At 42.3% G+C, this 12,117-nt stretch overlaps 1 protein-coding gene across 2 annotated transcripts in view; it reads right to left on the bottom strand.

Moving 5' to 3' along the window:
• Positions 1-12,117, bottom strand: part of LOC115391075 (anoctamin-9-like) — a 151,334-nt gene that overhangs the window by 93,123 nt on the left and 46,094 nt on the right. For both annotated transcript variants that reach the window (XM_030095175.1, XM_030095185.1), the window contains exons 7-9: positions 7,028-7,107; positions 4,534-4,668; positions 354-447 (exon numbers count right to left, since the gene is read on the bottom strand). In XM_030095175.1, coding sequence (XP_029951035.1) covers positions 354-447; positions 4,534-4,668; positions 7,028-7,107 — 309 coding nt within the window. The remainder of the gene's footprint in view (positions 1-353; positions 448-4,533; positions 4,669-7,027; positions 7,108-12,117) is intronic.

Genomic DNA, 12,117 nt, shown 5'->3' with positions numbered 1-12,117 from the left:
GGAAGGTCACATGACCATGACGTCTATTAGGAACACCCTATTATATTGGCCAAACAGAAGTACTTACTGATATAGATTTAGACAAAATAAAGAGTTTTTGATAGAAATAAGCCTTTTGTATAGAAGTCTTAGATCTTTGAGTTTAGTTCCTGAAAAATAGGAACAAAAACAAAAGTGCTGCATATCTATTTTTCTTCAGTGTATTTAATCGGCCACCAGAAGCTGGCAAGAAAATAGATCATATTGATGCATCGCTACATCTACACAGAGCTACAGTCAAATGCAAATGTTCTGATCTTCCAAAAGTGAAACCAGTTAATGTTGAAGAACAGATAAAGTAGTAAGGGTTTTACCTTTGCATAGGAGCAGGTGTCGGACAGTTTCCACACTTGACACGTCTTATCACAGCGAGGACACATTATGATGTTGGACTGACACACTTCATTGCTGGGTTCCATGCACAGACAAAAGGAAATAAAACATAAAATTCAGATAATTATTTAGATGTTGTCATTTTATAGTATCTTTCCAAATCATCCTTTTTTCAGTATTCACAGTGTTTAGAAAAAAAATGTGGAAGCAGTTCCCAGCTTCAGTTAGGGAGTTAGGCAGACTGGTACACTCTGCTTTAAGACCTTTCGATTTAGAAAAGCTTACAGTTAGAGCAGAAGTGTCTCTTCAACTGGCGCGGCCAAATTGGGGCAGATGCAGCGACATTGCTGATACTTTTTACTTTTTGACAGATTATTCGAACAATACACAGAAATGTCATGCATGTTGGAGAGACTGTCCTCCCCCAGAAAATGACCACAATGGTCGTTAATTCATGCCCTGAATGCCCGAAACACTTACGGTGCGTTCACACCGGACGCGTTGCAAGCTTCACGGGCGTTGCTTTTACATTCAAAGTCTCTGGTGGACGAGCTTCGACGGACCTAACGTGCGTCAGGCGCTTTTCGAGCGTCGCTTTTCGAGCGTCGCTTTGCGAGCGTCGCTTTGCGAGCGTTGGCGGCGCGCGTCACGCGTTGCAGGTGTCAACGCCTGAAGTTGGGAAAATTGAACTTTGGAAGCAGAGCGTCATCCAATCACAGACGAGCACTCTGGGGAAGACGTCCCTCCTTGTGACGCACTTAAGCGCCTCCCACTCCCGCCAATGAGCTGCCGTGCATCGTGAGCGTTGCAAGCGTCGTGTGTAGATTTGAGCACTCGTCAAATTCCACACTTTACATGCGTCAACTTTGAGGTGTCAGTGACGCCCGAGACGCTTGCAACGCGTCCGGTGTGAACGCACCATTACACTTTAACGTCTAGCGCTTCCTAATGGTCATGTAAATAATGTCACATGTGAATCTTGGACCAAGGAACACAGAGTTACTTCTGACCTGGACCAGAACCACTCAGAGGAACCAGGAGTTACTTTAAACGAGGGATGCACAATATGGAAAATTTTAACTGAGACAGATAACCGATAATTAACTACTCCTCATGACCGATACCGATAACCGATAAATTCAGATTTTTTTTTTTTTATTGAATATAATCTTAAAATAATCTGAAATTTGTGTACCAAGGAGAATAATTACATTGAAGATGCAGTAATGAAAAAAGTAATACTTTAGTAGCTCTGGCCTGGCTATAACAGCAAACAACAGTACAGACTCTTCACATGTTCATTTATTTTTTGCAAAAATATCAAACAGTTAAAATGAGTAACAGGCTATTTTTTCCTAACAAAAATAAATCAAAATAAAATCTCCTGTAATTGTTTACACAGGCTGTCAAACGTCTCAAAACTCAGTGTATCAAATATGACATCAAATCCCAACTTAAACAAAAACTGCATCCTTTAAGAAAACGTTTCACAGAACTGTGACTGGTTTGTCTGCCAAAAAATGAAGTGAAATATTTTTCAACTATGAAATAAATTAAATGCATTGACATGTCAACCTCAAATCTGAAAACCAGGGGTGTCAACGTTTACAATTTTTTTCTACACATGAAGTAATAGATTTATCTTTTTCTATTGCAGTTGTGTTAAATGAGCACAAGATGGCTCTGTTTCCTTTGAAATAAATCAAATCAAATACACTATGGTAAATGATAAAAAGACCACACTTAGATTGCGCTTTTTCATCTGCATTAGCAGAGACCAAAAGTGCTTTACACTGCATTATCACATTCACCCATTCACACCATACTGGGTGGTGGTAAGCTACTATTGTAGCCACAGCCACACTACCTCATAATTCCATTAAAGACGTTCCACTAGTTATCAGACTAAAGGGTCGTTTCAGCTGTTAACTTGATGGTATGTTCACTAAGTGTCTTGTCACATTTCTTTAGTTTGTTGTATATAAAATCCCTCGTGCTAACTTGTGAACTGTTAGCGTTAGCATGGATGCTAGCTGCAGCGTCTCTTCCTCCAGCTTGTCGGGGTGTTTCCATGGCGGCTGATCTCTCATAGATCCCATACTGCTGCTGTAAACCAGCTTGTCTGACTCAGCCTCCAGCCAACAGTAGGTTCCATTTTGAAAAGCTGCTCGTTGTCAGCTGCATTCGCGTCCCTGAGTCAACTTGAATGCAACACTGGCTGCGGCAGGTTTTGGAAGCTATGGAGGGGTACAAAAACCCTTCTCCTCCTTAGCAGTCAAGATGCAGGGCAGCAGTGAACCCGCAGAACAAACCCGTACCGCAGGTGCAGTCTCCTCGAGCCAGAAGTTAAAGTTAAAGGTGCAGCACGCCGACAAGCAGTTTTACTGAACACACTAAATTCATCAGTTTAATTTATTGGATGAAATTAATTTATTGGACCGATAAAAATGACGTCATTTTGGCCCTAAAATCAGCTGATAATTTATCAGACTGATAATTATTGTGCATCCCTACTTTAAACCAGGACCAGAACCACCGAGAGGAACCTGGAGTTACTTTAGACCAGGACCAGAACCACTGAGAGGAACCTGGAGTGACTTCAAACCAGGACCAGAACCACTGAGAGGAACCTGGAGTGACTTCAAACCAGGACCAGAACCACTGAGAGGAACCTGGAGTGACTTCAAACCAGGACCAGAACCACTGAGAGGAACCTGGAGTTACTTTAGACCAGGACCAGAACCACTGAGAGGAACCTGGAGTTACTTTAGACCAGGACCAGAACCACTGAGAGGAACCTGGAGTGACTTCAAACCAGGACCAGAACCACTGAGAGGAACCTGGAGTTACTTTAGACCAGGACCAGAACCACTGAGAGGAACCTGGAGTGACTTCAAACCAGGACCAGAACCACTGAGAGGAACCTGGAGTTACTTTAGACCAGGACCAGAACCACTGAGAGGAACCTGGAGTGACTTCAAACCAGGACCAGAACCACTGAGAGGAACCTGGAGTTACTTTAGACCAGGACCAGAACCACTGAGAGGAACCTGGAGTTACTTTAAACCAGGACCAGAACCACTGAGAGGAACCTGGAGTTACTTTAGACCAGGACCAGAACCACTGAGAGGAACCTGGAGTTACTTTAGACCAGGACCAGAACCACTGAGAGGAACCTGGAGTGACTTCAAACCAGGACCAGAACCACTGAGAGGAACCTGGAGTGACTTCAAACCAGGACCAGAACCACTGAGAGGAACCTGGAGTGACTTCAAACCAGGACCAGAACCACTGAGAGGAACCTGGAGTTACTTTAAACCAGGACCAGAACCACTGAGAGGAACCTGGAGTTACTTTAGACCAGGACCAGAACCACTGAGAGGAACCTGGAGTGACTTCAAACCAGGACCAGAACCACTGAGAGGAACCTGGAGTGACTTCAAACCAGGACCAGAACCACTGAGAGGAACCTGGAGTGACTTCAAACCAGGACCAGAACCACTGAGAGGAACCTGGAGTTACTTTAGACCAGGACCAGAACCACTGAGAGGAACCTGGAGTGACTTCAAACCTGGGCCAGAACCACTGAGAAGAACCTGGAGTGACTTCAAACCAGGACCAGAACCACTGAGAGGAACCTGGAGTTACTTTAAACCAGGACCAGAACCACTGAGAGGAACCTGGAGTGACTTCAAACCAGGACCAGAACCACTGAGAGGAACCTGGAGTGACTTTAGACCAGGACCAGAACCACTGAGAGGAACCTGGAGTGACTTTAGACCACTTCTCCAGCCACTCCCACAGTAAACAGGTCTGCAGGACCTCCTTTAGTCATGTGCTTAATATCTCTAACATCAGAAACATGTTTTCTGCTCCTAGGAGGAGAACAAACGTCATGTAGGAGACAGCTACATGTCCTCTGGTATATTTGTGCTGAGTAAGTGTGTTGCTTTAGATGCAGTGTTACATCAAAGCAGAGTAAAACGAGTTAAAACATAGAACAAATCATTTTAAAAGTCATTTATACCAAATGGTGTTACTTTATCACTATATGTACAGTGTGTGTATATATATATACATATATATATATATATATATATATATATATATACATACATATGTGTGTGTGTGTGTGTGTGTGTGTGTGTATGGCAGACTCACATGAGTGGGTTGGTGTTAAAAAATGCCAGTCCGTACAAGAACACTACAACTCCCAAAGCAGCTGCAGGAACCAGGAGTTTTGTGTACCATCCCAGCCATAGGTAATACAGTGCTATCTTCTCTCCAAAGTAATACCTGCAGGATGGAAAGATAAAGGCAAACACAACAGAGATGCAGGAAGTCAGCACAGAAGTGGAGGCAGATTTTGATCTTTTTATTTCACCTTTTCTAAAGGCCTGCACAGACAGGTTTCTCAATCATCTCAGAGGAAAGATAATCGTCAGAGAATCCTGGTGACATCTTTGGTTTGGCTCCAAATCTGTGGTCTGACTCTGTGCTCTGTGAAACCGGGTCAGGGTCATGGTACAGTCTGCACAGAGCAGTAAACTTCACGTCAAGGGAAGATTTTTAGATCCATAATGTACAGTGTGGAAAGTTGTGAACTTACAAGATGGTTAAAATCCCAGAGTCTGTACAGGCCAGAAGACCAAACCAACCAACAATCAATTATCAGAAAAATGCATTCACCCAGTGTTTTCTTTCTGCAATCACATCTTCAAAAATGTGCCGACTACACACAGTCCCAGTGTTGTTGATCCACAAAGTATCTCTCATTTATTCCTGTGGATGAGCCGCCACACAGCTCTGGAGGTATTTTGGGTGAATTCATTGATTGCGTAACACCATGAGTTTACAACACTGGAATTTTTCACAGTAATCTAATTTTCTGAGCTATTCGATTTTCATTGACTGTAAGCAATAATCGTCAATATTTAGAACGAATGTCAGAAAACCATCACCCTGTGTGGAATTGATCCATATTATGTATCATGTCTCTTTTTGAATTGAATCAATGACATAAATGAAAATTTTAAAGACATTATAATTCACTGAGATACACCTGTTTAAACAGGCATCCAATAATTAAAACCATTGCTAAAGATAATCAGTGTTGGGAATAACGGCATTAGAATAAACGGCGTTAGTAACGGCGTTATTTTTTTCAGTAACGAATAATCTGTTTAGTTACTTTTCCCATCGTTGCAACGCCGTTACCGTTACTAAGAAAATGAAGTGGCGCGTTACTACTGACTGAATGAAGCGCGAGTGTCCGCTGCTGCCGCACACATCAGCTGCAGGAGAGAGCAGGGAGGAGGGGGGAGGGGGGAGAGGGGAGGGGGGGGGGGGGGGTGATGGGCAATGAAGACGCAATGATGATTGGCTGGTGGGCGGGCATGCCCTGCTCACGTGTCTCACTCGCTGCACGCGCTGACCGGTAAACACAAGACAGAGACAATGGCGTCGAGCTCGATCCCAGGATGTACAAAGGTAGCGTTCTGAAACTGGAAGTCTCACTGGAGACTTTATCCACGTCTGCCACATGCTAGCATGACACTGCTGCTGCTGCTGCTGCTGCTGCTGCTGCTGCTGCTGCTGCTGACCCGACCTGAGCCCAAACGCAGCAGGAGGGAGACGAGCCGCTCAGTGAAAACAAGCAGCCAGCAGGCGACCAGAGCCGAGCTGAACACTGACTGCAGGTCCTCTGGAACACAGCAGGCTGAATGTACAGTTACACAGATTTCACTACTTAATGGCCTGAAGTTTACATTTGTGTTTTCTTAACAGGCTGCAGTTTAGTTCAAATAAATACTAAATGTTCTAAAATACTGTATAAAGTGTTTTTTATTCTTCAATCAGTTGATATAAACACCTTTGATGTTATAGATGTTATAGAATGTGGTAATGTGTAGAACATGAAAAATAATGTCAGTTACTTTGCTGAGTAACTAATTACTTTTTCAATGAGGTAACTGAGTTACTAACTCAATTACTTTTTGGGAGAAGTAATTTGTAATTCTAACTAATTACTTTTTTAAAGTAACTTGCCCAACACTGAAGATAATACAACTCGTCAGTTAGATCCTAAACCAAAAAGACTCAGAGGCAGGCAGAAGACAGTTTCAGACACAAAAATCAAACTAGAGTTTTGAGAGTGTCTCTGTAGGTATACAGTAAAACTAAGACTCAACTTAAATGCAGGCTAAGTTTCATTTTTAACACATCTTGGTATATTACATTTCTTCACTTTAGATGTGGAATGGAGGATTGGACGTTTTTCATGACACCTGGCAATGTTGTAACTTGCAAGATTTCTGGCAAGATAATTGTAGAGCTTTCAGATTCACTTTACAGTTTGGAAAGCCACAGTATTTGTTATAATGTAGTAAAACCTGGTCAAAGACATATTTTGCCTCTTGGCAGGCTGGAGGAAAATTTGTTGTCTAACAGAAATTTCAACATGTTCAACAGGGCAGGCAAAACTGTTGAGCAGTACTAACTGACTCAGTCTTTTTTTTTTTATTTAGGGCTAAACAATGGCATGCAGAGAAAGAAATGAAGTTGGCCTGTGATTAGCTGTAAATCTGAATCTGGCCTTCAGTGGAAACACTCAAGGAGAGTCAGAAGCTCTCAAACACAGACAAGACAGACTGACTTGACATCGCTGAATGGTTGTCCAGTAAAGAGAGCAGACCACCGAGCCCAACTCTTCTTCAGTTCTTTCTGCTTCTTCCTCTGTGAAAGACAAGAAATAGAATTGCACACAAATTAAAACCTTCATTGTAGTCTAACTAATTTTAATTCATTACTAAGATAAAAACACGCTGCCTTCCCCTGAAAAGAGGGTGGACATGTTTCTTGCTACATTATTGTAAAGCTTTTAATTCTCCAACAGACGCTCTCTGTGAGAACTCTGCAGACCACTTCAGAACTAACATCATGGATATCAGGTCTAGTCTTTTACCCCAACAGGTTCTATCAGTGGACACAGCTGAACCGTTGTCCATGTCTGAGGAAACACTGGAGAGTTTGGACCTGGTTGATGAAGGACTCCTGGTCCAGTTCGATCCCAAGTTAAACCAACATCCTGCCTTTCAGATCCCATTCCCACCACTTTAAAATCATTTTATGGATTCTTTGAGGAACAGTTTTTAAAGGGACTTAAGGCAAGATTTGAGAAAAACGTCACATGCATTTCCAGTTTATTCAATGCTAATGGGTCGTGAAGCATTAAAAACCTAAAATAACAGGCCAATCCACGTATCTGTCTGTTGCCTTATACAGGCTGTGTGCCAAATAATTTGTTGCTGTTCGGGTCCGAATTTCCCGCGCAGTCGTGGGGATGTGACGTAAATTGACGCTGTATGCGCGCTTCCGAACAGGAAGAACATGGCCGCCGTGGACACGGACTCAAACACTGCTGGGATCAGGGGCGGGCAGTGTTGCCAACTTGGTGACTTTCTCGCTAAATCTGGCGACTTTCCAAAGCCTCTTGGCGACTTTTTTTTGTCAAAAGCGACTAGCGACAAATTTAGCGACTTTTTCTGGTGCTCTGGAGACGTGACAGGATGTCTCCGCTGTCCTCAGCAGGCAGCGGGTGCTGCGTGAGCCCCTCCCCCATCCCAAAGCTCTCACAGGCGGTCGGTCTCAGCAGCGCCCCCTGCTGCAGGCAGAGCAGAGAGGAGACCCACACCACTCCTCCACACGTCAAATGAATCGCGCTGCGCAAATACGCCGCTGCTCAGTCGCTGACAAACCAAGAATCAACAGAAGAAAGTTCATTTGTAGTTCTATTTGTAGTTTCATTTGTCCGCTCTCCCGGTATATTATACATTTGCTCCCGGTCTGTGAATCGAAGCACGAGCCCGCCCCCCCCTCTTCATACTATCAGATAACTGCATCCACTCAAAGCCCACAAAAAAACACCACGAAGAAAAAAGGGACTTTATCAGCGTTATCTCGTGAATCAAAAAAAAAAAAAAGACCGAAGCCGCAGGCACCCGAATAAATATTGGATCTGCGTTTGATTCATGGAGGGAACTTCAGCTGCATTTGGGAGTGAAAATGGATGCTTACAAAAATCACATAATATGCGCTGTGGTCCTGCAGTAATCCGTGACGTAGTGAACAGCAGGAGCATCCCTGGTGCAGCGCTGTGAAGCCGGACATTCTGTAAAATGTTTGTGCGCGCTCCCGTGCTGCCTTGGCTGGTGGCTGCAGTTCCCCGCAGCGCCTATTGCGGCAGCACTGAGGTACATTTTGAAAAGTTGCCTAAAGTCCATTTAAATATGAACTGCTCTCTTCCCCACTACTTTCAGCACCACCTTCTGGTGGTTATTCGGGATTCGTAGAAGCGTAGTTACATTCATAACTCTCGTTTTCATTTGCAGTCTTGCAGTTATCTGCTCCATGTGATACACTTCTAGTCTATTCTTCCATTGTTTAATAGTGGGGGGTTGAGGTTCAAGTCAGGGGACCGTAATTAATCTTTTCTTTTTTTTTTTTTTTTTTTTTGAATCAGAAGTAAAATTTTTAATTGAATTCTGTTAGTTTGGAATAAAACTGATTGGAAAAAATACTCAGAATTGTAAAGTTTGGTTGTAATGGAATTTTGACACCTAAACAATTTATAATTTCATCCTGAATACCTTTTCAATAATTCGTTAATCTGGGAAAATCCTAAAATATGTGAGTATGGGCCCCCACACCACCACAGCCCCTCCAACATCGGTCTGAAGTTCTACTAAATTTGGACGTGACAAAGGGCGTTCTAGAAAATCAAATTTTGGTTTTCCATTCAACACACTCTTGGTGTTAGACTGTTCATTTTATAGTCCTCCTGCATCGTTTACTCTCACTCTTCATCCTTGACTATTATGTTCATTTCAAGTTCCCATTTTCTTTTAATACTATTTAAGTTCTCTATTGTCTCCATGCAATATTTTGCAAGTATATGATACATATCTGCTATTAATCATCCTTTTGATTACAGAATGAAATAACTGTTCTATACTGGAGGGTGACTCCCGCAGGAAGGTCAGACAGTTATGTTTGTGTCGATAATGCCTCACTTGTAGATTTTTACAAAAAATCTTCGGCTGGAAGATTATATTTTTGTTGAGTTGCTGGAAGGTCATTAAATTCTCATTTTACACCATTTGACCCAACATCATGAGGCCCTTTTCAGTCCACATTTTCAATCCAGAAGAAGGAAGAAACTCAGTATTATGATGAATTTGAATTAATCTGCAGATTGATTTAAAGTGATTTTATATCTTTTTGATAGTTTTGACCCATTCGTTCATATTTTTGTCCTTCTTTGGTGACCATGCATCTGGATTTATGAATAGAATTGGATCAAGAAATATGTCTTGACAGTCACCTTGTTCAATTTTACACCAAACTGTATCTTCTTGAGGAACCCAAGCCACCATGGATCTAAGATGAGCGGCATAATTCTGATTTCTTAAATTTGGAAAAATTCAACCCTCCAAGTTCTTTTGGATGTATAATGGTTTTAAGTTTGATTCTTGGGTGTTTATTCTGCCAAACAAATTTTGACAGCCATTTATTAAGCATAATAAATGTGGGTATTGGGATTTTTATAGGTAGGGATTGAAAGAGAAAAAAACAACTGTGGTAACATGTTCATTCTTTGTTTTGTTTTTTCAAATCAAAATCTTTTTATTGAAATTTTCCTTATTAGGACAAAGTAATTACATGGCCAGAAAGTATTAGAAGGAGAGATAGCACAGTTAGACTTCTATCATGAAAATTACAAAGCAACAAAGAAAACAAACAAACCCCTACCCTCCCTCTCCCCACCACTGCCAGTGAGCCTGATGAGACACATCTGTCAAGCACACCTGAGGAGATAAATGAAGAACTGCAGATCACATTTAGCAGAGTTAGAAAAGCAAATGAAAAATAAATAAGTACACAATCACAATAATTGCATCAAATGGAATGAAATGCGTTTAAAAATGAGCCCCACAAATCATCAAAGCTTCTTGTTGAGAGTTTAAGAGCACACCTGATTCTTTCTAGCTTAAAGCTCGTGTCCGGAGTTTCCGTTCGTTTCCTACGTATGTATCATTTTTCAACAGAGCTTCAATGTGTCAGTCTGGTTCGATACTACAATATAATATTAGCATAAAGCAATATAAAAATGTATTTATGAGCCCCGCCTTCGTCTCATAGACCCCCATGTTATCCGAAAAAGCGCCGGTCAGCTTCAGCCAATAGATTTCGAGCTTCCTCATTCTCGTGCTGTCAGTCAAAGTGTGGAGCAGCCAGAGAGCACGGCCGCTCGCCCAGCAGAGGAGAGTTAGCTCTGCAGCAGATATATCCACTGTCTGCTGAACATCCACCGGAAACAGCTCAACATGGAGGATGCTGCAGGACTCAGAGGCTCTCATTTTCACCCCACAGATAATAGCGTGCACAATTAAAGGGGCGTGGCTTGGTCGCTCATGAAAGCAGAGGGAGGGCGGAACCTCGAGACATTGGATTAAAAAAAAAACCTCTCTCGTTCAAAACTCCGGACACGAGCTTTAAGGCAGGACATGACGTCCGTCCCTCCACTTCAGTAAGACAGCCTGTCGAGCAAGAAGCAAAGCAAAGGATATTGAGTGGCGTCTATGAGCGGGCAGATGGAGACCTGAATCAATGAAGCCACATAAAGCAGCCAGGGGATCAGCCTCCAGGTTGATGTTGAAAATCTGAGACAGTGTGTTAAAAACCCCTGTCCAGTATTTGTTGATAAGGGGACAGAGAAAAAAACGTATGACTGAGGGATGCCTCAGTGTGGTGGCATCTATCACAAATGGGGCTGACGTCTGGATAAATACGCGACAGTCTGGCTCGGGAGAGATGAGTTCTAGGTACAACTTTAAATTGAATAAGGCAATGGCGAGCACAGAGAGAGATTGAATTTACTAATTTAAGGTTTGAAGACCATGTATCTGCCGATAAAGATGAATTTAAATCTTCCTCCCATGTGTCTTTGTTGGTGGAAGTGAGCTTCAAGTTCTGCATCCCATCATAAAAAATCCAGATAAGTTTTTTCTTAAAAGGGTTTGAGGATAGGACAGTCTCAAGGAAGTTTTCTCGAGGTAGTCAGAGAACGTTCGGAGACTGAGAAAGAATAAAATGTTGAACTTGTATCTATAAAAATGTGATTTAGGGAGGTCAAATTTTTCACTTAATTTGTCACATGAAGCCAAGTTGTTGTTATTAAAAAGATCTTTAAAACAAACAATCCCCTTCTGGTGCCAAAGTCTGAAAGCATGGTCAAAGATAGAGGGCAAAAACCAGTGATTTGGAATTAGAGAGCTGAGGAGAGAGAAGTCAGCCAGATCAAAATGTTTCCTAAATTGTACCTAAATTCTTATGGAATGTCTGATCACGGGATTCCTGATAGAATCGGGTGGTAGGAGCGGCACTTTGGAACAAAAAAGTGCAAGAGCGGAAACTTTATTGTCTGAATGTGATTCCATGGTCGTCCAGTGCTGAACCAGGTAAAAGAAACACTTTACCCTCCAGTCTGGCTGGCCATGGAAGTAAGAACAGAATGCCAAGCATCTCATATTTTCTACCCAATAGTAATAACAAAAATTGGGAAGTGCCAAACCACCATCGGTCTTGTTCTTTTGAAGATGGGCTTTGTTGAGTCAGGGGTGTTTACCACGCCAGATGTAGGAGGATATAAGAGAATCAAGTTGGTTAAAAAATGACCTCGGAAAA

The sequence above is a fragment of the Salarias fasciatus genome, chromosome 1, assembly GCF_902148845.1.
Source record: "Salarias fasciatus chromosome 1, fSalaFa1.1, whole genome shotgun sequence".
NCBI lineage: Eukaryota > Metazoa > Chordata > Actinopteri > Blenniiformes > Blenniidae > Salarias > Salarias fasciatus.
Note: the sequence above shows the minus strand (reverse complement) of the source record. Positions and strands in the feature narration are given on the sequence as shown.